Consider the following 26,490-nt stretch of genomic DNA (forward strand, 5'->3'; position numbering starts at 1 on the left):
TTCAGCCTCACTAGCGGGATCTGAGCACATGCTGTGACAAACAGCTTTTTATTGAGAATAAACCCTTTTAGTCTTAAGAGGGAGGATCTTGGCTTCTGACATAACTTGAAGCTTTTACCTGAGCAGTGTTATGGACTGCAACTTAATCTTGTCAAGGTAACAGGCCCCGCCCCCTCGGCGTCCCGCCCCTCCCACGACCAGTGCGCACCCGGCCGCTCCCCCCGCCCCTCGTCGGAAGCCGCGGCCGTAATACTGAAAGCCCTTTCACACGGACCCGGAAGTTGGAGCGCGCGGAGCCGAGGTCCCCCAGCGGCGCCTAATGTTCCTTCCTCAAGCCGAGGTCCCCGAGCGGCGCCTAATGTTCCTTCCTTAGGCGTAAGGAAGGCGTTCCTTCCAGGGTAAGTTTGTACAGCACCCCCCCCCCCTCCCGCGCCCCACGCCGGATCACTCGTCCTAAGCGTGTGGGAATTCTCAGCGACCTGAAAACCCTGGCACCTTGTGTTCGGCCCCGAATAAACGCTGCCGCTGCCGTCGCGGCCCAGTTATCTTTTCGTTTGGGTTTTAAGTGTTTCTGAGGCGCTTTCGGCCCTCGGTCCCCGTGGACACCAACTCTGGCGACATATTCCTGCTTAAAACCCTTTTTTACCTCTGGCCTCGCCAGGTAAAGCTCTCTCAGGAGTTGGAGTTGCGCCCCTCCCCGCCGCGTCGCCTTCTCGACCGCTGGAGGCAGAGCCCCTCGCCCCTGCTCCCAGCGAGGCCGCGCGCCCTCTCCCCGGCCCTGGGATTCTGGAGAGCCCGCCCCGCTCCTGAGACCCCTTCCCTCGCAGCCCCTCTGTCCTCGTATCTCCTCGGCCGCTCCTTGTGCCCCGCAGGGCCCCCCTTTCCTGTCAGCCCATCCCCTCACCCCGCGTAGGTAGCTGACCTGGGTCCCTTTTTGACTGCTGTGCAAATGAGGAAGGATGGGCTGGATTGACCTGGAACCTTCCAACAGAGCCTCTCTATTCATGATGAAAAAGATTGCTTAGATCCTATTTCTAAGCTGACCTCTTAGAATGTTTCTTGTACCAGTGGATAGATATGTGCAATTCTGTATTTTTAAAATATTTTACTGCAATCTTATAATAAAGAATTACCTGCATGGTATCAGTTTAACCCAACCGTGAAAGAAAAGCTTCTTTTGCTGAGATACATGACAGATGTTCCTGGTGTTAAATGGGATGGGCAATAAGGACAAACCTGGCCCACTTGCCCTTCCCCCTCCCGTTTCATTATTCAGTTATACCCGGTTCTCTTCGCTCAGCTCAGACCTCATAAACAGCTTCTCTCTGGACCTGCAGGAGCCCACTTGTAACATGGAGATGAGAGACTAGACCGGAAACTCTGAGCGTGAGAAGCACTGACCCCTGAAATGATTAGCCAAAGTGGCTGTGTGTCTGTGTGTGGCAGTTCTGGTTTGGAGGGAGTGTCTGGTGGGAACTAGCATTTTAAATAGATCCCAGTCCTCCCTGAATGAAAAACGAAAAGGATAACTGTAGGATGGAGGCAGGATCACAGGCTACGAATGAGATGACTTCTATGAATAAGGCTTAATCTGAAGGGAGATTTTTTTCACCTCCGGACGTTCAGACCTCCACTGGCTTTCATTTGTTCTCGGGTCAGAAGCTTGACTCCTCGCTGTGGCTCCACAGCCCTCTGTCAAACTCAGGGCCCTGTCAGTGTCTCTAGCCTCATCCTGGGAGCTGACTCTGCTCATGGTTAAGCCTGTCGTGCTCTCATTTGCCTTTTCTCTGTTTCCAAATACCAAAACCGTTTCTGTCTGACATCGGAGTTTCTCACCTTCACGTCACCCTGGCTCAGGCCCTTTGTCTCCCTTCAAGTCTAGGCTCAGAGAGGTTCCCCATCCGCTCCTAACTGTCTCTCTCATGTTCCCCAGGTTTAGTGCCTCTGTATCAGTTGCCATCAGCAGAGATTCTGGCCCTTCTTCATGGGTTATTTTGAGTCCTTCCTGGTTCCCCTTTTTTTAGGGCTCATAGTGTTCCTCTTCTTCCCAGCGTGGTTGGAGTACCTGATACTGGGCTTTAGATGACAGGACTATGGGTTGGGCTGAATAATCCTCAGGGAAGACCAAGAGAACAGGGCAGGTGATGAAGATGTTTCCCATGTTCTGGACATTTCAGCTGTAATTGACCTTTACCCCATGTGACTACTTAATTACTCAAAAGAAGAGCCAAGAAATATAGGAAGTCTTGAAAAGCCCTACAGAACTGGTGTCCTCAAGTATTGGGCTAAGATATCCCCATGTTTCGTCTGCTGTGTTTAGTCTGTGGCAGCCCCCAGATCTAAGCTCTGTCCATCCAGGGACCAGTCACCATCGTGGACAGCAGCGTTGCCATCTAGGAGTTCATGTGCTCAGTGTCAGCGATTGTGATTTCAGAGTGCTGAGAATGAGCAGAAATCCAAAACCTAATGGGGCAGGGAGACGCTGCCCCCTCCCCCTCCCCACCAAGAGCTAGAATATCTTCCAAGTAGATGTGGATGGAGAGAATAGGAGATGGTGAGACCTGGAGACCCTTGAATTGAGACTTCCTCATCTCAAATCCCTTTGCAGCTGGACTCCATAATGTTCCCAGGTGGTGGCCGACTTTCCCAGGAGGGCCAGTTTCTTGATTTTCCTCCTGAATGTGAGTGTCCTTTGGGTGGTAGCTGGCGTGCACTCCTCTTGTGATCCCCTTTGCCAAGAAACCCCTATGCACTTTAGTCTTGCTTAGTCCAGTCATGCAGGGAGGAGAGGTAGACAAATGGGGAAAGCGGAGGGAGCCTGCTGGGGTCTGCAGGAGGCTTGTGTCAGCACTTGGGGGCATCAAGGTGAGGCCAGTGAATGGAGTGTGCACCCATCCCAGGTGTAGTTACAGGGACAAGGGGTGTGTGGATCTGTTGGAAAGGAATGTCTCAGTTCAGGCTGGAGAACCTGGAAGTGGGTTTGTTGGAGATCCTGCATGGAATGGTTTGAGGTGTTAAATGCTTTGGCTCATATTCCCTGGGACAGCAATGCTGAGGCTGACATTTGCCTGCACAGGTTTGATTGGACAATGCGTGACCACACGTGAGCAGCAGTGAAAGATGTGGAATTGGGCCCAGAGAAGTCTTTTCCACTGTTAGAACTGTGGCCTGGGCTGATCCGACAGACACCTGTGCATGCAGGAGGGTGGGAGCCTTGGGCTTGGGCTGGTTCTAGCAGGTGCCCCCATCATCCACTCCACTCCCTGGCTTTTGTTGGCTCTTTAGCAGGCAGGCACTGTAGAGTAACAGGGAACATCTCAGGTCATTGTTTTGTATCAACTTTAGTGTCATTGTGTACTTGGGGTTGCCGGTGAAGAAAGTTTGATGTGCATTTGGAAAGATGCCAGGAGAATCTGGAGTGTTTCCTTGGAAGATGCCGAGGTCTCACTGGGCCCTGTGCATCATTGGAATCATCCCTCTTTTTCATAGTCTTTGAAGATTTCAATGTTTGACCTGGCTCACTCACTGTAAATGAAAATATGTTGTCTTGTGTTTGTGGATCCTTGGGTGCCCTCTTTTGTATTTTGTCTCATGCATGAGTTAGCAGGGCTTGGAATGCTTTGTGTTTGTACAAGAGGGTTCGAGGCTCATTATGGGTTCTGTGGACACTCTGTTGGAGACCATGAAAGTTTGTAAGTTTGTTAGAGTCTGGCTGGGGAATTAGGAGTACTAAGGTTAAGATCGCAGAATGCTTGTTATAAGGTGGTCCTGCTCGGTAGGGCTGTCTGGGCCGAACCTGAGAAGAGTCATAAAGTCCTGTGACGCAGGGGAAGATGGCTCCGAGAATCAGAGGACAGGGATGCCACACGGATCTGCAGCCCTGAGGCTCATCCTTTAGAAGATGCAGCTGCAACTTTCTTGCTGCTAGGCCAGTGCTAGGTTCTCTGTTATCCACTACTGTCCCTCCCAAAATAAGTAAACATGGAGGCACAGTACAGAAAACACAGAATCTTAACTGCACTGTTGGTGGTAATGTAAATGGTACTGCTGTGTTGGAACAGAACATGGAAGTTCCTTAAGAAATTAACATAGAAGAGGCCTACAGTCTGTCAAACCCATTTCTGACAGATATTCAAGGGAAAAGCGATCAGTTTTTCAGGGATATGTCTGCAGTCTCATGAGTGTGACAATTTGCAGTAGCCAAGGCATAGACACAGGCCAGATGTCTCTTAACAAAAGAATAGGTAACAAAAGTGTGGTGTAGACATATTTATTAAATACTGTATGTTCATGAACTATTTTTTCTCTATATATAAATATAAAAATCAAGGGTCCTGTATTTATGCCAAAATGAATGAACCTAGAGAACATTATGCCAAGTTAAATAAGCCTGACAAAGGAGGACAGATGCTGTATGTGGAAACTAGAATTGTCAAACTCATAGAGCCATCGAGTAATAAGGCTGTTACCAGGAGCTGGGTGGAGGGGGAAATGGGGCAGTGTTAGTCAAAGAACAGAGATTTTCAGTTGTAAACTAAGTAAGTTCTGGGGATCTGAGGTAATGCATGCTGCCTGTAGTGTTTCTATATACTTGAAATTCTCCCAGAGAGAAATAATACAGTGTACTCATTGGTGGAACTGTAACTTACTTGACTATAATAATTATTCAGTGTATGAATCTCTCACATGATCACTTTGTACACAGTACATTTCTAGCATTTTTGTTAGTTACACCTGAGTAAGGCTGGGAAAGAAAAAGAGAGTTGCGGTGCTTTTCTCCTCTGAATGGTGCTCAGTCCAGGCTTCACATTTCATTGATGAGGCATTTTGCTTACCCATGTCTTGTACCCTCTGACCCGAGATTCCCATTCAGGTAGTTTGTGTTGGTCCACAGCACGAGAATGTTTAAGATGCCCCAGTTCATTCCAGTCTGGATCCCTCACTGAGCATCAGGACTGTGAGTCCTCTCATTCCTGAAGGCTGAGATCTGGGCTGAGGAGGGGGTGCTCTGTTCTGAGTGGGGATGGATCAGGGCCTTCGGTGTGACCTGAAGGAGAATGCCTGGTCAGCGGAGGTGCCCCCAGCTGCTGTGTGCTGAGTCCTCACCAGGAGGGGAGTGTGATCCCAGGGAACGTGTGGGAAAGTCCTGTGTTGGTCTCTCTGTGGGAGTTGACTGTCCTGCGTCCCTCCTGAGACAGTGGCCACAGGGGACTGTCTGTCCCTCATGGTGAGGGCTTCCCTGTGTGTGTGGTTGGGGCTCAGGAAGGGGATGTGTTGACTCTAAGCATTAAACAGCATGTTTTCACTTTCATGATAGACCTCTGAAGACTTGTGTTGCCTGAGGAAGCCCTGAAGTTGAGGAAGAGGAAAGAAAAGGAGTCAGGCATGGCTCTTTCTCAGGTGAGGTCATATTCAGCCTGTCCTTCCTGAAATGCCCTTCTCTGGACTCGCTAATCGTGTCTGACTCTGGAGTGTCCTGTCTGACTCCTGTACACGCACACTCACCTGAGGCCTTCCCACAGGGCCTGTCGTCTCCACTTAGATCCCATGTCCCCATGACCCGGTGACCTGGCCCTTGTGAGGAGGCTCCCCTGGGCACCGTCCTGGGCCGGGTTTCTCACCCACGGGTTGGAGACGGGGTCTCAGTGCTGTTGGGCAGCAGGGATTGCTTAGGGCCCCTCTGGATGTGCTGTCTGCTCTGTCAACCAGGGTAAGGAAACTGCCCATGAAAATCAGGTATTAATATGCACAATAGCTGGTAAAATCTGGAAATCAGATCAATTGAGACTGTCCTTTCCCTTTTGTGTATCTTGACATCCTTGTGAATATACCTTACATATACACAAAGAATTATTTCTGAGTACTGTGTTCTGTTCAGTTGGCTTATTTGTCTGTTTTTATACCAGCACCACATCACCTTGATTACCTTGTAAGAGGTTTTGAAATGGAAAGACCTCCATCTTCCTTCTTCAAGAGTTTTGCTGTTTGCTCTTTGAATAGTTCTGTGACTTTCACCATATTTTATTCTGCTTCTACATAGATTGCCATGGCAGTTTTGATAATGAGTTAATTGGTTGATTGATTCTTTGTGTGGTTATTAAAGAATCTTTTTTGATATAGCATGTTTCTTTTGTAATCTTTATGTTCTTTACCTATGAAACTTTGTCTTTTGGGAAAGAAGATAAATTTACTTCTTTTTCAATTTGCTTATGTTGAACTGTAGTGCAGAGTGTACATCCTTGCCATCTGGACCTCAGAGGAAAAGCTTTCATTCTTTCCCCATTGCTGTGCTCTTTTCATAATGGCATTTCTTATGTTGATGTTGCTATAATTTATTGTTTGTAGCTTGTTGAGTGTTCCATCTTGAAAGGTTGTCAGATTTTTGTCAAATTGTGTTTTCTGCATGGAGATGATCCTGTTTTTTTCCCCTTTATTCTGTTAATGTATTGTGTCATATTAATTGATTTTTGTATGTTGACTTCTCCCCTTATGTGAATAAAATCCACTTGGTCATGGTGTCAGATCTTTTTATTTACTTATTTAAATTATTTTAAGTGAAGGATAATTGCTTTACAGAGGTTGTTGTTTTCTGCCAAATACCAACATGAATCAGCCACAGGTATACATATGTCCCCTCCCTCCCATCTTCCGCCCTATCCCGCCCCTGTAGGTTGTTAGAGAGCCCCTGTTGGAGCTCCGTTAGTCATTCAGCAAATTCCCATTGGCTCTCTACATATGGTAATGTAAGTTTCCAAGTTACTCTCTCCATACATCTCACCCTCTCCTTCCTCCCCTCCCCCCTCCGTCTGTTCTCTCTGTCTGTTTCTCCAGATCTTTTTAATACGTGTTCAAGTTGGTTTGCAAGTATTTTAATTTTGCATGAGTATTCGTCAGGGGTATTGGTTTCTAGTTTTCCTTTCTTGTGTCTTTGGGAGATCAGCAAACTATTAGAATCATGCTTGCTCCATAGAATTAGCAGGATTAGTGGTAATTCTTTTGTAAATGTTTGGTAGAATTTGGTCCTGTATTTGTCTTAGATGTTTGTGACTACTTTTTAAATCTCTCTAGTTACAATGGGCTTCCCTAGTGACTCAAATCATAAAGAATCTGCCTGCAGTGCAGGAGACCCAGGTTCTATCCCTGGGTTGGAAGATTCCCTGGAGAAAGGAATGGTCCAGTATTGTTGTCTGGAGAAATTCCATGGACAGAGGAGCCTTGTGGGCTACAGTCCATGAGGTCACAAAGTGTCAGAACCGACTGAGTGGCTAACACTTTCAGTTTCAGTAGTCTCCATTTTTTAATTTCTTAATAAGTGAAATAGTTTGTATGTTTCTCAGAATTTGCCAATATCTCCTATATTCTGTCATTTATAGACAATATTGGTCATAGTACTTCCTTATCTTTAGAAACTTTCTTTGACCTCAGTTCTAATCACTCCTGTTTCATATCTGTTTTTAGTTGTTCGAATCTTTTTTTCTCTTTTCCTTAGTCTAGGTGGGGGTTTTCCTATCCAGTTTTTTCAAAACATCAACTCTTAGTTTGTTGATGTTTATGTTTTTCTATTTTCTAGTTTATCTCTGGTTTAATCTTCGTTATTTACCTATTTCCTTCTGCTAAACCTCTTTTTAGTTTGTTTCCCATTTTCTGCTTCCTGGAGGTCTAAAAATAGATTTCAGATTTAAGATCTTTTCTCTTTTCTACTGTAAGCATTTAACAGTCAGACTTTCCTTTTAGTAGTCTTCTTTGTGTGTTATAAATTTTGTACTGTTGTCTTTTCGTTTTTATCCATCTATTTAAGATTTTCCATGTGATATTTTCTTAGACCCATTGGTAGTGTAAGAGTAAGTTGTTTAATGTCCACATTTAGGGAATTTTCTTTTTTACTTGTGTTTATTTCATTGTTGTTAGGGAAGACACTTTTATAGTATCAGTCTCTTAAACTTGTTAATTTTGAGCTAACATGTGGTCTCTCATAGAGAATGTTTTATGTGTCCTTGAGATGCATGTGTTTTCATACTTTTGCTGGGCCCTGTGATCTGTACATGCCTGTTCAACTGGAGCGTTGAAATCTTGTACTATTCCTGTGCCACTATTTCTGTCTTCCTTTCCCTTAATGTTTGCTTCATTTTTCTGAGATATCTAATGTTAGATGTATATATATATTTACTTGTTCCAGCTTTTTGGTAAATTGACCATTTTATCATGATACAATATTTATCTCATTGCACTTGTTTTTTCTTCAGTTTATTTTGTCTGATATAAGTCTCCCCTGCTCTCCTTAGGATGGACTGTGTTTTCCCATCCTTTCCCTTTTCAGCTTTCCATGTCCTTAGGTTAGTGAGTACTACCTGTTTCAACTCTCTGACAAACTCTGTGTCTCTTGCCCTGTGTTTTTCCTCCTGTTACTTCTTCTAGTGGCCCCTGCTCATGCGCATCCTATCCTGGTGAAAGACAGGCACCCTGGACAGCTCCTTTCATGCCACTGTAATTTCAGAAGGAATGTATTGAATGTTTCCTTCCCATCCTGATGTTTCTTGAGATAGTCTTGCTTAATAACTATGTTTTTTTTCCATATTCTTTGTGTCATGATTTTTATTCTCCAAGAAGTTTTTTTACTTTACTCTTGTGATAATTTTTTTTCATCATAATCTAATGACTCTTCTAATTTCAAATCACTGTTTTATTAATGGAAAAAAAAGGAAAGAAAGTCTTTGGCTTCTATTAGTACCTTGCTATGTAAATTTAAATGAATAAAATTGTATTTGTATTTTTGTATATGGTAATTTTATTATGAATTGAGTTCAAGTATTCTTTTCTTAAAATGTTTTTACCAGTTTTCTAGAATCCTGTTGACAAACTAAATTGAGTACAAAGTATACATTTTTATCTTCTGAAAGATGCTGAAATACATGTGAATAAAAGGATGATATAAAATTGTCCAAAATTCATCAAGAGACAAATCCTCTCCTTTCAGTTAATTTTTTATAGATATATATGCATGCATGTGCAAGTCTGTGGTTTAGATAGAAGACATCATGATTTAAAAACTGCATATTACCTTTTTGTTCAGTTGAAATTATGTTATCAGTATAATCTGTGACCTTGAAATTTACTAAACAATCCTGTTAGTGTTTTAAGTAGTAAGTTGCTAACAGTTGTGTTTCTGTATCCACGTCTATAATGACCTTCATGCCATTCCACATTGTTCACCTTGGACTTTTTTTTTTTCACATTAATACAATATTTATTTGCTTTCCTTCTGTCAAACCCTGAGCGCACCACTGTCCCCAGGCTGCCTGGGGAGTTACAGGAAAGGGAACACACAGGGCAGACACAGGAGAAAGAACTGTGGGAGGTGGAAGCAGCTCCTTCACGTCGTGAGGAAGATGAGCTAGACCACCATCAGGCCAAAGAGCCCCATGGCCTTTGAGAGGGCCAAGCCCAGGGCGCAGATGAGCTGCTGTTTCAGAGAAGGGTTCCTGGGTAGCAGTGATGACGCTCCTGCCCACGGTCCCACCTCCAGCCCTGGACCCAGCCTCCCCTGCTCTGGCACCTCCAGCTCCAGGGCACTTGGCTTCTGTGTCAAAGTCCCTTGAAATGGCACTGGTTTGGAAGCTGCGGCTAGGAATGAGTGAGATGGTCCGGGGACCCGGGGCTGCCACGCTGCCGTGGCCCTCATCGGTCAGTGTCTCCGGTCCTTCACCACCGCGGACAGTGATCACTCAGCAGGCGGGAGGTTCTCCCGATCAGGGAGGGGGTGGAGACGAATTCGGCGCAGGCATCCATTTTCAGGGAATGAAGGCCCGAGGCCTGAGAGCTGCTGCCCCTGCAGAGAAGACAGAGGGACAGGGAGGAGGCTCACCTTGGACTTCTTTCAAGTTTTCTTTAGGAGCCCTCTGTCAAAGGAGTTTTAATGTTCTGCATATTACTTAACTGTTAGATGCTTAAGCTTCAGTTGCTGAGCCCAAGTCTATGAGTTCAGGTGCTTCGTGTAACATTTCTAACCTTCTTGATCTGAGTCGAGTTTCTCAGCGTGTCTGTGACACGGTTTTTCTTCTGTAAGGTGGGAACAGATCGTTCTTCAATGAGCTATTATACTGATGACAGGTTCTTTCCTGTAAAGTACTTATTTAATGTTTAGAGTAATACTAAAGTAATTTAGAGCAACAGGAAGCCTTCAGACACTTTTGTTCCTTGCTGCTGTTTTCAACGTCATAACTGAAAATTTTGACCTTTTCCTTAAAAGTGCTGTGGACTTCATCATCTCTGAAGACACCACTCATGGTGTACCTCATCTAGATAATGAATTGCACTCACTGGGTAGAATGTAATATCTGACACTTCTGTATAGCCAATACAGTGTTGAGTTTTATTTATATATAGTTCATGGATTTTGAACAATGATGAAAAATCCATATTAATTGGAGGATCGCATGAGGTTTTATGAAAAAGCATAAGAAATTAAAATCAGAGATCCATATTTTCTCCAGATACCCCTGCATGGATCTGTTAGAACACATACTTCAACCAAGTCCATTCTTACCCCTTATTACCCTTTCTTTTTTGCATGAAAATGAGAACTTTTCATGGCCCTTTTGGTGACACTTGGTTTCATTACAGGAGCAACTAACCTCTGAGGATGTGGCCATTGAATTCACGCAGGAGGAGTGGGAATTCCTGGACCCTGCTCAGAGGGCCTTGTACAGGGATGTGATGCTGGAGACCTACAGGAACCTGCTGTCTGTGGGTGAGGATGACTTGCTTCCAGAGCTGCCCTTGGGTATCTGCATTTTCCCTGTGTGCCCCTTGGGAGGCCCTGATGTCTTTCATCTGAGAGTTCTGGTGACTCGGGTATGACACAGCTTCACAAGGTTAAAGTGACCCTCTTCAGATGCTGTATCTGTCTCATGTCACATGTGAGGTTGTCCCAGAGCTTAATTATGTACAAAGCTCACTGGCAAATGTTAAAAGAAAACACTAAAAAACCCGATTTCCTATTTTCTACCTTTGACCTTTGGCTCAGTGTTTAGAAAAATGCACAGCACTTTAGATTTCTTTTTTCTGATTACCCTGAATATCCATTTCTTGTTGTTTTGCTTATTTGTTTACTTTTTTTGGCTGCACCATTCTGCATGTGGGATCTTAGTTCCCTGACTAAGGATCAAACCTGCACCCCCTGCATTGGAAGTGCAGAGTCTTAAGCACAGGATCACCAAGGGAGTCTCAGAATTTCTGTTTCTGAGCTGAATATTATCTCCACATTGGAGCAGGAGAAAAGCTCTGGACAGTGGAGAGTGATGTAAAAATAGCCAAAGATACAATGTATAAAGAAAAAGTATCTCGAAAGGGCTGTTTCTTTCTTTTTAGGAGTGGGACATGCTGGTTGATTGGATCCTCTGTGTTTGTTACTTAGGAAGATGTAAGAAGAGTGGGTAGAGAGATCGTCTTTTTGATGCTAGATCCTACAAGGGGAGCATATGTGAATCTCGCGGGCTCTTAGCTTGCCATCTGTAGCTCGAGCGCATGGTCCCATCTCAAGATCCTGTAATGTCTGACCTTCCTGTTGTATTAGTTTTACTCTTGTACTGCTCTAGCCAGTCTGGGATTGTCAACTGTTCCCAATGTTACATTCTGCTTACTTTGTATCATTTTACTTCTTAAATTTCTTTGAAATATATTCCTGAGGGTCTGAAATTTTATCTGGTTTCCTTGCTGTGATAATCCACCTATGTTTAATTGGCCGCCTCTGGTGAGTCTCTGTGGAGTGGATTTACTAGGTAACAGAAAACTGTGATGGAGACACTATTAATATTATTTTCTTGCTCTGTTCAAAGTCACCACTTGAAGCTATCCAGTAGAGTAGTCAGTATCTTACAGGATTATGAGAGAGAAAGTATCACGAGAGCCTGATGCATCTTTCCAGGTTATTTTCTCTCTTTGGAGACTCTGACAAGGGCACCATGACTCTGTTGTTCATGTATATCAAGGACCATATATTTTAGCCTCTGTAAATGGTATGGGAATTTATCCCAGGACAACTTTGTCCCAGTTCACATTCTCATATCTATGAGGCTATTGGCTGCACTGTTGTTCTGTACATTGTAAGTATTTTTTTATTTTATCATTGAGTTCAAATTTCTTTGCTACTCTTAGTGTTTCTGTTTTGTATTTGCAATGCGTTGGATGGTTGATTGGGGAATGGTCCCTACAGTGGAACTGGTGATCAGGCCCTCTTAAAATTCTTTGCATATTCTTTGTACTCATTTACTATGAGATATATGATTTCCACATATTTTCTCTTTTACTGTTGATTGTGTTTTCAAACTCACTGCACTTTAATGGACAGTAGTTTATAATTTTGATATAGTTCACTTTATTAATATCTGGTTTTATTTTGTGGCCTGTGCTTTTGGTGTTATATCTGGTAAATCATTTCTGGGTCCAGTTTCCAGTAACATTTCCTGCACATTTACTTCTAGGGGTTTTATACATTTGGGACTTAGGTTTAGGTCTTTGAACCATGTTGAGTTCACTTTTGTCTTTAGTGTGAGATAATGTTCCAAGTAAATTGTTTTGCTGGTGGGTATTCAGTTTTGTCAACATGTCTTGTTTCATAGACTGCTTCCCCCATTTAGTAGCTTTTACACCCTTGTGAAACATCGTTTGAACATCTCCGCAAGAGGTGTTTCTGTTTTTGTTTTTGTTTTAACCATTCTTTTTAGGTATGCTGCTGCTGCTGCTGCGAAGTCGAGTCAGTTGTGTCCGACTCTGCGACCCCACAGATGGCAGCCCACCAGGCTCCTCTGTCCCTGGGATTCTCCAGGCAAGAACCCTGGAGTGGGTTTCCATTTCCTTCTCCAATGCATGCATGCATGCATGCTAAGTCGCTTCAGTTGTGTCTGACTCTGTGCGACGTCACAGACGGCAGCCCAGCAGGCTCCTCTGTCCCTGGGATTCTCCAGGCAAGAACACTGGAGCGGGTTGCCATTTCCTTCCCCACTTTTTAGGTATAGTTAATTTACAGTGTTGTTTTTCAGTTACACGGCAATTTACAAGATACTTAATATAGTTCCCTGAACTATATCGTAGGTTCTTGTTGTTTATCTGTTTTGTATATATATTAGTTTGTATATATTCAGATTCCTAATTTATCTCTCTCTTTCCTGCCCCCGCCACCATCCTGCACTATCCCCTTTGGTAAGCATAAGTTTGTTTTTTATGCTGGTGAGTTTATTTTGTGAATAAGTTCATTCATATCATTTATTTCAGTTCAAGATATACTATCCTCTATGGCTGATTCATATCAATGTATGACAAAACCCACTGAAATGTTGTGAAGTAATTAGCCTCCAACTAATAAAAAATAAAAAAAAAAATCCAAAAAAAAAAAAAAAAAAGATATACTCTCCTATGATATTTGTCTTTCTCTGTCTGATTTCACTTAGAATACTCCCTCAGTCTATATTGCTGCAAAAGGCGTTAGTTCATTGTGTTTTATGCTGTGGAGGTGGCAACCCACTCCAGTGTTCTTGCCTGGAGAATTTCATGGACAGGGGAGTCTGGTGGGCTGCAGGCCATGGGGTCTTAAAGAGCTACTTTCACTTCACAGTATTCCCTTGTATATATGTAATACATATTCTTTATCCCTTTGTCTGTCAGTGAACATTTAGGTTGCTGCCATGTTTTGTCTGGTATAAACAGTGCTGCTAAAAACATTGGGGTGCATGTATCATTTTGAATTAGTTTTCATCCTTTCTGGATATATGCCCAGGATTGGAATTGCTGTGATAGCTCTATTTTTAGTTCTTTATGGAACCTCCATGCTATTCTCCAAAGTGGCAGTACCAATTTATGTTCCTTCCAACAGTGTAGGAGGGTTCTCTTTCTTCCACACCCTCTCAAGCATTTATTGTTTGTAGACTTTTTGATCGTTGTTATTGTGACCACTGTGAGGTGATTTTGATTTGCATTTCTCTGATAAGTAGAGGCGTCGAACATCGTTTCAGGTGACTGTTGGCCATCTGTTTGTCTCCTTTGGAGAAATATCTGTTTTGATCTTCTGCCCAGTTTTTGATTGGGTTATTTGTTTGTTTGTTTGTTTGTATTGATATTAAGCTGTATGAACTGTTTGTATATTTGGAAATAAATCCCGTATAGGTAGCATCATTTACATATATAGTCTTCTAGTCCAAAAGTTGTATTTTTGTTCTCTTTTTGGTTTCCTTTGCTTTGCAAAAAGGTTTTAAATTTCATTAGATCTCATTTGTTTGATTTTGCTTTTATTACCATGACTCTAAGAGATAGATCCAAAAAAACTGCTGACATTTATGTCAATGTTTTGCATTTGTTTTCCACTATGAATTTAATAGTATCTGGTCTTGCATTTAGATGTTTAATACATTTTGAGTTTATTTTTGTATGTGGTGTTAAAGAATGTTGTAATTTCATTCTTTTTCATGTAACTATCCATTTATCCCAGCATCACTTATTAAAGAGACTTCTTCGTTCAATATTCTTTCCTCCTTTGTTATAGAATAATTGACTATAAGTAAATTGGTTTATTTCTGGGTTTTCTATCCTGTTCCACTGATCTGTGTCCTGTTTTGTGCCGTTATCATATTACTGTGATGACTGTAAGTTTGTGGTTTAGTCTGAGTCAGGGAACATCATTCCTCCAGCTCTGTTCTTCCTTCTCAAGATCGTTTTAGATACCAGAGTGTTTTGTATTTTGGTGCAAATTAAATTTTTCTTTGTTTTATGTAATATGTCATTGTTAATTTGATAAGGGTTGCATTGACTATGTAGATTGCCTTGGATAGTATGGTCATTTTGACAGTGTTACTTCTTTCAGTCCAAGAACATGGTATACATTTCCATCTGTCTGTGTCATCTTTGGTATCAGTCATCAGCTTCTTACAGTTTTATGAGTACTGTTCTTTTGACTTTTTAGATAGGTTTATTGCTTAGAATTTTATGTTTTCTATGAGATGGTGAATGGGATTGTTTGACTGATTTCACTTTCTGATTTATCATTATCAGTGTATAGAAATGCAGCAGTTTTCTATATATTTAGTGTCCAAGAAGTTTACTGTGTTCATTGATGAGGTCTAGTAGTCATCTGGTGGCATCTTCGGGATTTTCTGTGTGTAGCATCAGGGTGACAGTTTTACTTCTTTTTTATTTTTCTAAACTTCAATTCCTTTTATTTCTTTTTCTTTTCTGATTGTTGTGGCTAGGACTTCAAAAATATGTTTAATACAAGTGGAAATAGTGAACATTCTTGTCTTATTCATGTTGTTAAGGGGAGTGCTTTCAGTTTTTCCCTGTTGAGTATGATGTTAGCTGTGTGTTTGACATATACAGTCTTAATTATGTTGAGGTGGGGTCCATCTGTGCTGACTTTCTGAAGGGTTCTTATCATAAATGGCACTTGAATTTTGTCACAATCTTTTCTGCATCTATTGATGATCATATGGTTTTTAGTCTTCAACTGTTAATGTGGTGTATCATTCTGAATAACTTGTGGATATCGAGAAATCTTGCATCCCTGCTATAAATCCAACTTGATCATGGTTTATGATCCTTTTATGTATCAGAAACTGTTTGAATCTACTCTTTTGAACTCAGGGAAAGTCTAGGAGAATAAAGTCTTTTTCTACAAACGCAAAAGGCTCAGAAAGGCTTTTGTAACTGGGAAGGTCCTCCAGAGTCAGTTTCAATCCCTCCTTTTCTTTGATACTCCTTGATCTTGAGATGAACATGTGTGGAAGAAGAAACGAAGTAAATGTCCAATAGAGAGGTTAATCCTCCTTGGCAGAGGAACCCAGGTTTAGATAGCCTTTTCCTGGATGTTCCTTCTGATTTCTGCTAATAAGATTCTTACACAATGTCCTGGAATATTGTGTGTGTTTTTCTTGAATATAAGCATTCCATTGTAACTCACAAATTTCACAGTTGGATACCTTACATTGTAAATAGTATTATCCTGCTTTCTCCATATATCACAGTCACTCTTAAAATCCCTCTTGTTTCTGTCCCGTACCCATAGTACAATGCCCATAAACTTCCTGAACCAGTTCTGTTCTTTTCAGGTCAGTATATTAGTTTGTGCTCTCAGTTATTTTCACAAAGACATGGAGTCCCAAGCTGATATCTGACATCAGCCTGTGTACCCTATGCTCCACGCAGGCCCTCTGTTAGTCCTGACCATTCCTTACATAGTACCTTGATACGGATGGAAACATTATTCTTACCTACCGAATCCCTCCACCTTCTACATGCTCTCACTGTAAAGATAATCTTTGGTCATTTATTGAACAAGTTTCTCAGGACATGACCTCAATCACTCTGTGCATCCATGATGACTCACAAACCATTTCGAGATGGGATGGTGAATAATAGTTAAACAGACTACTTCTGTCTTGTATCTTCCTTGGTATTTTCTTTCTAAGTTCCTTGTTGTTGTTGTTTTTTTAATATTTTCTAATCTACTCCTCCGGTGGGTAGTCATGTTTACAAATAAGTATTCCCAGTCTGTATGTTCAGATTCATATCCTGGTTCTCTTACCACTTTGTGGGCCAATTAGGTGTGTTTCCTGCTCTGATGAGAGGAAAACATGTTAATTTATCTGAAGCCTTTTAAAGCAAATGAGTGCTGTCCGTTGGCTTACAGTAGTGCATGTTTTGTAGTAAATACTCAAAATTTACTTTTGTTTACAAAAGGTAATATCTGTATTCTGTCATATTCTTTATGATATGACTTTATCTACATTATATCTTTTTAAAATTTTATTTTTTAATTGGAAGAATAATTACAGAATTTTGTTTTCTGTCAAACCTCAACTACATTATATCTTGTATGCTTTTCACTTGCAACATTTTTTAGCAATATTGTGTTTGACCCTAGTCAATAAGTACACAAAGCACTCGCTTTTTATTTATTACATTTTGGTGCCAAAAACCAGGTAATTAAGAAGAGTGCACGGCTAGAGATTAGCCTTCCTTGGTGGCTCAGTGGTAAAGAATTCACCTGCTAATGCAGAAGATGCAGGTTTGATCCCTGAGTCAGGAAGATCCCATGGAGAAGGAAATGGCAACCCACACCATTATTTTTGCCTGGGAAATCCCATGGACAGAGGAGTCCAGTGGGTACAGTCCCCGGGGTTGCAAAGACTCAAACACAACTGAGCAACTGAACAACAACAACATAGGCAGGGATTGCTTTGGTTCTTGGCTGTTAGAAAACTGGTGAATATTTTACGTCTCAGTTTATGTGTCATTTACAGATGATGGTCCTTTAGTGTGTATTCTGCACTACAGCTGACACATACTACTTGTTAACATTGTAAAATGCCTTTCTGTTTGGGTACGTAGATCTATAGCAGATTTAGAAAACTATGTTGTTTCCAAAAAATTGTTTTAGTCATATTCTTCATTTTCTCATTTCTTTTCAATTGTAAACAACCAATTATGAATAGTTAATTATTAATTGGGAAAGCTTGGTTTTGGATTATTTACTGTTACAATATATAATATATTGTATAGAATTTATTTATGTACAGTAAGTATGCAGAATACAATGGTAGTGTAATATTTTTCTTTTCAATTTGAGACAACTGTCAATTGATATGTTCCTAGAGGTCCTCATAGAAAAATACTCTGTTTTTGAGAGTGGGCATAAGATTGTCCAGTGTGAGTGCGTTTGGCATATGGTTTTTAAAACTAGGTTACCTTAATGGTGAATTTATGTTATCATGCTTTCTTAAGTTAAGGATTCTATTCCTTTAGTGTTTCTAAAGACTTAAGGTCATCATTGTTGTGTTTCATAACTTGGTGTAAGTATTACTTTTGGTGTAATAGATGTTGAACATGAAACATTTGGTTTTGAATCATTGTCAGCAGGATACCTATGGTTCTTTTTATCTTGTAGATATCTCTCCTACACATTTACAACCCAAAGTGAACAGTGATAAACGAGAGCCACTCCAAACATTGATGCTGGGAAGACCTGAAAGCTATGAAATCAAACATTTTCATCTTTGGGAAACTCAGGAAAATATGTGTGACTTTGAGTGTCAGGGGAGAGATGACAAAAGAAATTACAAAGGAACACCTGTAAGCCTTGATGGAAATGTGCCTGATGGAAGAGATTCACATGATAGAAAGGATGCAGGAATCACGCTCTTTGGAAACAGGCTTGGGTTTAACTTTCAGGATAAACTGCAGATACTTCAAACTGGTGGGATAACTTCTGAATATAACGAAGTTGAGAGGTCTGTCAACAACAGTTTGTCACTTTCACCACTTCAAAGAAGTCCTCCTTGTGTCCAAACCAGTGTTTCTAATATATATGGGGATGATTTTATGAATCCTTCAGTAATAACACAAGACCTCAAAGCACACAGGGTAAAACCTTACAAATGTGATGAGTGTGGGAAAGCCTGTCTTAAGGGCTCATGCCTCATTAAACATCAGGCCATCCATATAAGAGAGAAATCACATAAATATGAAGTATGTGACAAATTGTTTGATCAAAGTTCACAGCTTGCACATCATTTGAAAATTCATTCTGAAGTGAAATGTTACAAATGTAATGAGTGTGGCAAAACCTTTAATGATAGCTCCACCCTTGCTAGACATCAGATAATCCACTCAGGAGCAAACTTACATAAGTGTGATGTATGTGATAAAATCTTTGGTCAGAATTCATTCCTTGTAAGTCATCGGACTATCCCTGCAAGAAAGAGAAGTTGCCAATGTAATCAGTGTGGCAAAACCTTTGCTGACAGCTCAAAGCTCAGGAGACATCAGAAAATTCATACAGGAGAGAAATTATTTAAATGTGATATATGTGACAAAGTCTTCAGCCAAAATGCATACCTTGCTGTTCATCAGAGGGTTCATACTGGAGAGAAACCTTACAAATGTAATGTGTGTGGCAAGCACTATAGTCACTCTTCACAGTTCAGAAGGCATAAGAGATTTCATACTGGAGAGAGACCTTACAAATGTGATGAGTGTGGAAAGACCTATCGTGTAAAGTCAGTCCTTTTAAGTCATCAGACCGTTCATACTGGAGAGAAGCCTTACAATTGTGATGAGTGTGGTAAGGCCTTTCGTGTGAAGTCAGTCCTTTTAAGGCATCAGACAGTTCATACCGGTGAGAAACCTTACAAATGTGATGAGTGTGGCAAGGCTTTTTGTGTAAAGTCAGTCCTTTTAAATCATCAGACAGTTCATACTGGTGAGAAACCTTACAAATGTGATGAGTGTGGCAAGGCTTTTCGTGTAAAGTCAGTCCTTTTAAGTCATCAGACAGTGCATACTGGTGAGAAACCTTACAGATGTGATGAGTGTGGCAAGACCTTTACTTCCAGCTCACACCTCAGGAGACATGAGAAAATTCATACAGGAAAGAAATTATTTACATGTGATATATGTGACAAAGTCTTTAGCCGAAGTGATCACCTTGCTGGTCATCAACGGGTTCATTCTGGAGAGAAACCTTGCAAATATAATGAGTGTGGCAAGCACTTTAGTCAACCTTCACAGTTCATAAGTCATAAGACATTTCATACTGGAGAGAAACCTTACAAGTGTGATGAGTGTGGAAAGGCCTTTCATGTAAAGTCAACCCTTTTAAGGCATCAGACAGTTCATACTGGAGAAAAACCTTACAAATGTGATGAGTGTGGCAAAGCCTTTCGTATAAAGTCAACCCTTTTAAGTCATCAGACAGTTCATACTGGTGAGAAACCTTACAAATGTGATGAGTGTGGAAAAGTCTTCGGTCAAAAACCACATCTTCGCCTTCATTGGAGAATTCATACTGGAGAGAGACCTTATAGATGTAATGAGTGTGGCAAGTTCTTCAGTCGAAATTCACACCTTACAAGTCATCGGAGAATACATATAGAGAAACCTTTCAAATGTTTCGAGTGTGGAAAATCGTTCACTCAGGTCTCAGCACTCACTAAACATCAGAAAATCCATACCAGAGAGAAACTTATGTGAATGTGGTATATGGTAGAAGTCTTCAAAATTCAAAGTTCAAACTTCACACCCTACTGTTGGCCAGAGAATTCATACTACTGAGAAACCATACAAATATCATGAGTGTGGCAACATCTTAGGCTTCATGGGAAAATTCATACTGGATAGAAGCCAGATATATATGTGTTTATTAGTCAGGTCTTTAGAAAATGAATTCATTCTAGAAAGATTCCTCACCAGTTTCACAAATGTGAGAGAAAAAAAAACCCTATCCTCACAGCTCACATCTTGCCAGTAGTATCAGAGTATTTATCCTGTAGAAAACACACAGCAATGTAATGTGTGTGGCAAGGATCTTACCCAGAAGTCACAAGATAGGAACATAATGGAGCCATACTTCCCAGACTCAGTGGTTGTGGCAAATCCTTTACCTTTTTCACTTTATGTATTCTCTGATGACTTTAGTTCAGGTAGTCAGCAACTGTAATAAGTCCATATTTGAAGAGAAGCTATAGAGATCTTTTTGTATAAAAGAAACCCGAATTTTAACTCCACAAAGATGATTCTTTGGGACAGTAATCCAGCATCTTTTTGGTCTCCTGGCTTTCTGAATAAAGTCAATATTCCCTGCCCAACAAGTAATCTCTCAGTTTTTTGGCCTGTTGCATGGTGAGCTCTAAGAGCTTGGCTTTGGTAATACATTGATCAAACGCATTTGCTACATGTGTTTCATGATGGTCTCTGGGAAGGAATCAGTGAGATGAAGGGGCCAACTTCATTAGGTACGATTCATTCAGATCCGTGTTTTCTGGAAAAATACACAGCCTGAATTATGAAATTCAGTAGTGTGTGTGAATTAGGAACAGGGAGGGCAGAAAATAATGTAAACCTAAGACATGACTCATCATGGTCAGTAGGATCTGGAAGCCTTTCCATACATAGTCCAGCCTGTTATAAAACATAATATTCTACGAACTGTACTTGAGAAGAGTAGTCAAGATGTTAAAAGGACTGGGCTTTTCGTAGGAGGAGAGGGACAGTGACCAGGGACCAATGGTGTGCTAGGAACAATGCATAGGAAAAGGGTCATGTTCTCCATTGGATAGAAATAACTGTTGTATGTATGATTAAAGAAGAGTTACTCTTATTTATGAAAATTGAAGACAGAGCTGTCCCGGTCTTTGTAGACTGGGACCTGGGGACTGGAGTCAACAAGAAGAGGGACGCAGGGGACCCAAGTCTCGAGTGAGACAAGGGTGCTTTATTTGCAGAAACGCATGGTTATGTATCTTCATACAAGGCAGCTTTAAGGCAGTAAAAAAATTGAGCAGAAACAAAGCCAAGCAAATAATAATCTTCAAAGGCCCAGAAAGCGTTCCATATCCTGAGTAAGAGGAGCATAACTGAATAGATTACCTATAAGTAAAAGGTCACTGAAGGGAGTCACTGAAAGGAATCCAAGCAGGTGCCCTTTCTCATGATCTCAGTCCTGAGAACTGCGTGCAGCTCTGCTCTTTCCTGTTTTCCAGGAACTGATAAGGAATAGAGAGTCCTTGAGAAATGGCCCACAGAAGAAGAAAATAACATATTGGATCCCTTAAAGTTGAATGTCCCCTGACAGTTCACCCTTTTTTATTATTTCATGATTGGGGGTGACTGTTGATACTTTTTGTGGAAAAGGCCCTGACCAATTGAGTTTGTTTAGTTTGAACAATTTTAGTTAAAGGCATTGGTTTATTACAAGTGTAATCACCAGGATAATTATCAGTGTTAATAGTTCCAGATGCAATACTATGTGTAATGCCTTGAAACCATCTTCGAGCGTCTAGCCCAGATAATTGAGCAGCGAGCTGTTCAGCTAAGGTTTCCAAATTGTTGGAAGAGGGTAGACTCTGAGAGAAGGTTTCAAGGATTTCCTTTTGCAGCAATTGTACATGTCAGGAAGCATTGTCATGTATATCTTACAAATGAAATTTGATTTGTTCCGAATTGTAAGCACTATGGTTGAACCGAAGAGGAGTGATACAAAATTGAGTAGAATTCCAATCAATTTAATAATGCTTGTTTTTGTGAATCTATTAATTGATCTCCAGCCCATTGGATGGCTGTTTTTAATTCCTGAATTTTTTCTTGAAGTTTTTCGTCTATCTGAACCTGAGTGACTCATATAGTATGAGCATCTTTAGTCCAATTTTGAATAAAGTTTTGTGTTTGATTTGAAGTTTGTAAAGCAATGTCTGTGACAGCAGCAGTGATGCCAATGGCTATCAACCCCAAAATGCCAAGAATGAACCATCTCGTTGCAGTAATTTAGTGAGTAACTGGGAGGCAGGTCTTGCCATTGGACCCTCTTTCCAGGGCTATTGGCGATCTCCTGGCAACCACAGACTACATCAAGATCAAAGAATCAAAAGGGATTTTTTAGAGAAATAGAGAAATTAAGACAAGCATACAATTTGCAGTCTATATAAGCCTCAGAACATAAAGTCTTATTAAATTTTAAGTTTCCTATGGCTATAACAAAAGGAAGGGGAACACAAGCTTGTATAAAATATGAATGATTATAATGGAAGGAATAGTTACTATGACTATGACTGGTCCCTGTGAAATATCCAGTCCAAGTTCCACATTTTTCAGTGTTTGTAGCAAGTTTCCAGATGTCCCATTGTTGAGGCCCAATTCGTTTAGTGAGGCTGTTTTGTGGGCGAGGAGGTGCCATTCTGCTGTAAAGCCAGCCAAGGAGTCCTTTGTCGTGGAAGTGTTCCATTGAACTGTTGGTAATCTTCCATGTTAGTTTAGTAACATAATCACACATAGTACTGTTAATATCATCTGAGCACAATGTATGACAAAACCCACTGAAATGTTGTGAAGTAATTAGCCTCCAACTAAAAAAAAAAAAAAGAGATTAAAAAAAAAGATATCATCTGAGCAGTTAGATAGCCACATACCATAGGGTCCCCAATCAACAATGGTGTAACTGGCCACAAACATTAATTTCCATGCTTTAGCTTGACATGTATCTCAATAAACAGGAGGATATTTGAAATCCTTATAAGGCAATCCCTTCCAATTTGTCCTTTTCCTAGAGTTTTGGTAGTATTGACATGGTTCTCATAAGAGGATAGGGCAGTAAACAGTCTAAACAATGTATGGAAGTTCTTTTTTCGAGGCAGGATGAAAGCCCTCGTTTGTCGACTAACATTAATACATAATTCTGCTGGGCCCATTCATGAAGGAAGGACTTGATAGCCTAGAGAAATGTTAATTAATCTTCCTTCTTCCTCAGTCTGAGAGCGCCCCTCCAAACTCCAAGGAGGAGGCGTATGTACTGAGTCTTTAGTGGATACAACCGGTCCTATATCTGTCTGTTCTACAACCTGCAATAAAGGGGGATTAGGTATATAAGCCCAATAAGTGTGATTAATCAAGTCAGCCTGAACGGGGGAAGCAAAAGCAAGCATAGCGACAAAAATATTTTCTGGATTCCGAGGCATTCCCTGTTGAGAAACCAGATTTTCAGCTTGATTAATAAGGGTTTTTATCTGTCCCCAAGTGGGGAGGTCATAAGTTCAATTACCTCAAATGCAGCATTTGTTGGAAATTTATAAAGTTGCCATGGCTTCTACTGGAAACTCCTTCTGGTGATTTTGCTGTTTCTTCTCTATCTTGAATGCCGGTGGCTTCCCTGGGGCAGATCTTCCGAAGAGGGAGCCAGCTGATTTCTTTGGGTCCATCTGGAGAAATACAAGCATACCCCTTTCCTTGTAATATTAATTTTCCAGATTCCCATTGTTGAGTCAACCCGCCTTGATACCAGATGGGCAGAGGAAGGGAGGTATCCTTCAATGCCTCAAAATCTTTTTCTGCTTTTATCAAAATATCCCCTTGTGGTAAGTTTAAAAAATTTAAAACAAATAAAGCTGTATTAACAATAGTTGTAGGATTAAAGAATATATTATGTTGCACCTAGATGCCCATCATTGGATGAATGGATAAGGAAGCTGTGGTACATATACACCATGGAATATTACTCAGCCGTTAAAAAGAATTCATTTGAATCAGTCCTAATGAGATGGATGAAACTGGAGCCCATTATACAGAGTGAAGTAAGCCAGAAAGATAAAAGAACATTACAGCATACTAACACATATATATGGAATCTAAAAAGATGGTAACGATAATCCTATATGCAAAACAGAAAAAGAGACACAGAAATACAGAACAGACTTTTGAACTCTGTGGCAGAAGGTGAGGGTGGGATGTTTCAAAAGAACAGCATGTATACTATCTATGGTGAAACAGATCACCAGCCCAGGTGGGATGCATGAGACAAGTGCTCTGGCCTGGTGCACTGGGAAGACCCAGAGGAACCAGGTGGAGAGGGAGGTGGGAGGGGGGATTGGGATGGGGAATACGTGTAAATCTGTGGCTGATTCATATCAATGTATGACAAAACCCACTGAAATGTTGTGAAGTAATTAGCCGCCAACTAATAAAAAAAAAAAAAAAAGAATATATTGTGTTGCAATCTGTTGGGGTCCTTTTTTTTTTTTTTTCAAGAATATAGTGCTTTACCATTTACAAATCTTTCACATACATTCCATTTGACCCTCACAACAACCCTGTGAGGTAGGCAGCACAGATATTATTTTCATTTAACAGATGAGGAAAGTGAGTCTTGGAGTAATTAACTAATGTGCCCAAGGTTCTACAATTGGTAAATAATTGGTATTCATATCAGTCTTTGGCCTAACGATTCAGCACCCCACCTCCCCTCACACTTGCCTACCTACTTCACAGGGATAATGAAGAAAAAATGAATTCAAAGCTAGAAAAATACTTTGAGGGAAAAAAGCACTATATAATTATACCCACAAACTGTAATTTTCCACAATATATGGCTCATTCCCCTTGTCATCCAGGCTTGTGCGTGAACCCAGAATTTTATATTGCCTCTGTTCTGTGTTCCGCTAAGCAACTAAGGCAGGGGGGGGGGAACAGTGTGATTCTCTTTAAGTTTATATAAATTACAGTCAGGGCAACTTCTATTACAGGAAATTGAAAAACAACACAGAAAGGCCAATGTGCAACTGGGACCCAGGGAAGCACAGTAAAGCAAGGCAACATTATCAGATAGGGCATGATTGCATAGAAGGAAAGGTGGTGTCAGAGTTCACACTGGCACACACAGTTATCTAAGGCAAAGTGGTGGCAAAGAGTCATTCGTTCCACCTAGTATAAACAAAGCAGAAGATTCATGAGACAGATCCTCATGAAATAGCATCGTGTATCACACAGATCTCTCCAGCTGCCTACAGAGAATATAAAACGACAGTGTCATCTTCATTTTAAAGAATGACTGTACCTGTGCTCATAATCCTGAGCTAAACCAAGTAATAGCTCCGTGCTAAACTTCCTTGGCTAAAATACAACCAGTACCATCATTCCTAGTCAGACGGATAGATGTCTTTTAAGGTAATGAATCTGATGGCTGTGTTTATAGATTTTTTTTTTTTCTTTCAGGATGCACTTTTGATTCTCCTGCTTTTGTAAGACCCAAAGAAAGTTATACTGAGTTTTTATTGGTGATTCTAAGTATATGTGTTTATAACAGTTAACGTGTGATAGGTGAATTTAACATATTTAAAAGAGTGCTATAGCATCTGTTCAGAAAAGATTATATACTGTACAAACTATTCGAGTCATACAAAACCATTTTTTTCAGTGTCTTTTCAATTGAGATGAATCCTATTCAGCACGTTTCTCCTCCTGAGGTGGTTCATACTGAGCAAGCTTTGTTTTCAGTTTTTTATTTTCTTCTACAATAGCTTCATATTTCTCTTTCATTTCTGCCAATTCTAGGCGAAGCAGCTCTAGTTCTGGATTTTCTGGGATAGCAGCTCCTAAGTGATGCTTTAAAAAATCCAAAGCACTATTAGGTTTCTCTGGTTCTTCATATAAGGCTACCAATACCTTGGTCAGCGTGTCCAGCACCCCCGACTTCTCCAAGTACCTCCGGAACTGCTCGTGCTTCGAGTTGGCGGCTTTGTAATGGGCCATAGTGACAGCGGCAGCGGCGTAGCTGTTGGGGTCCTTTAATGGACCGGAATCTGGCGGTCTGGAGTCAACAATAAGAAAGTGAAAGTGAGAGAGAGAAAGAAAGACACGGGGACCCAAGCTCTGATGGAGCAAAGGTGCTTTAATGATCTTTCTGTGAGTATATATAGGCTGTTGTACAAGAAATTTCTTTCGATGATGATAAAGATCAGAAAGCCAAAGGTACAGCAACCCTTAACAAGGGAACAAGGGATTAATAATGGTCACAAGGTCAGGGGACAATCCATATCTCAAGAAAGAGGATCGAGACTGAGCAGTTTTGTCGTAAGGAGAATGTTTACTGAAGGAGATTCAAACCTGTCTCATTCTATGACTTCAGACCTGGGAGCGGCATGCCGTTCCACTGGTTTCTGAGAACAGAAACTGATAAGGAACAGG

At 41.0% G+C, this 26,490-nt stretch overlaps 2 protein-coding genes and 1 pseudogene across 4 annotated transcripts; 1 reads left to right on the forward strand and 2 right to left on the reverse strand.

Moving 5' to 3' along the window:
• The first annotated feature begins 262 nt into the window (after window positions 1–262).
• Window positions 263–24,451, forward strand: LOC133054772 (zinc finger protein 665-like). Of its 3 annotated transcripts, XR_009692509.1 has the most exons (5): window positions 263–398; window positions 5,318–5,400; window positions 10,621–10,747; window positions 17,930–23,885; window positions 23,966–24,447. XR_009692509.1 is itself a non-coding variant. In XM_061140080.1 (4 exons), exons 2-4 carry the CDS (start codon window positions 5,386–5,388, stop codon window positions 20,011–20,013), a joined length of 2,226 nt encoding a protein of 741 aa, XP_060996063.1. In that variant the 5' UTR covers window positions 263–398; window positions 5,318–5,385; the 3' UTR covers window positions 20,014–24,444. The 3 variants fall into 3 exon arrangements, 2 of the variants coding, with proteins under 2 accessions (XP_060996063.1, XP_060996064.1); XM_061140080.1 differs by having other exon boundaries at window positions 17,930–24,444; XM_061140081.1 differs by lacking the exons at window positions 263–398; window positions 5,318–5,400 and adding an exon at window positions 12,723–12,837 and having other exon boundaries at window positions 10,618–10,747; window positions 17,930–24,451.
• On the reverse strand, window positions 9,392–9,786 carry LOC133052382 (ATP synthase F(0) complex subunit C2, mitochondrial-like; annotated as a pseudogene).
• Window positions 24,452–25,557: 1,106 nt separating the features above from the next.
• Window positions 25,558–26,105, reverse strand: LOC133054775 (c-Myc-binding protein-like). Its single transcript, XM_061140083.1, has one exon. The coding sequence runs from the start codon at window positions 26,053–26,055 to the stop codon at window positions 25,744–25,746; it is 312 nt and encodes a 103-aa protein (XP_060996066.1). The 5' UTR covers window positions 26,056–26,105; the 3' UTR covers window positions 25,558–25,743.
• Window positions 26,106–26,490: the final 385 nt, after the last annotated feature.

This window comes from Dama dama, chromosome 4, assembly GCF_033118175.1.
Source record: "Dama dama isolate Ldn47 chromosome 4, ASM3311817v1, whole genome shotgun sequence".
In the NCBI taxonomy this organism is placed as follows: domain Eukaryota; kingdom Metazoa; phylum Chordata; class Mammalia; order Artiodactyla; family Cervidae; genus Dama; species Dama dama.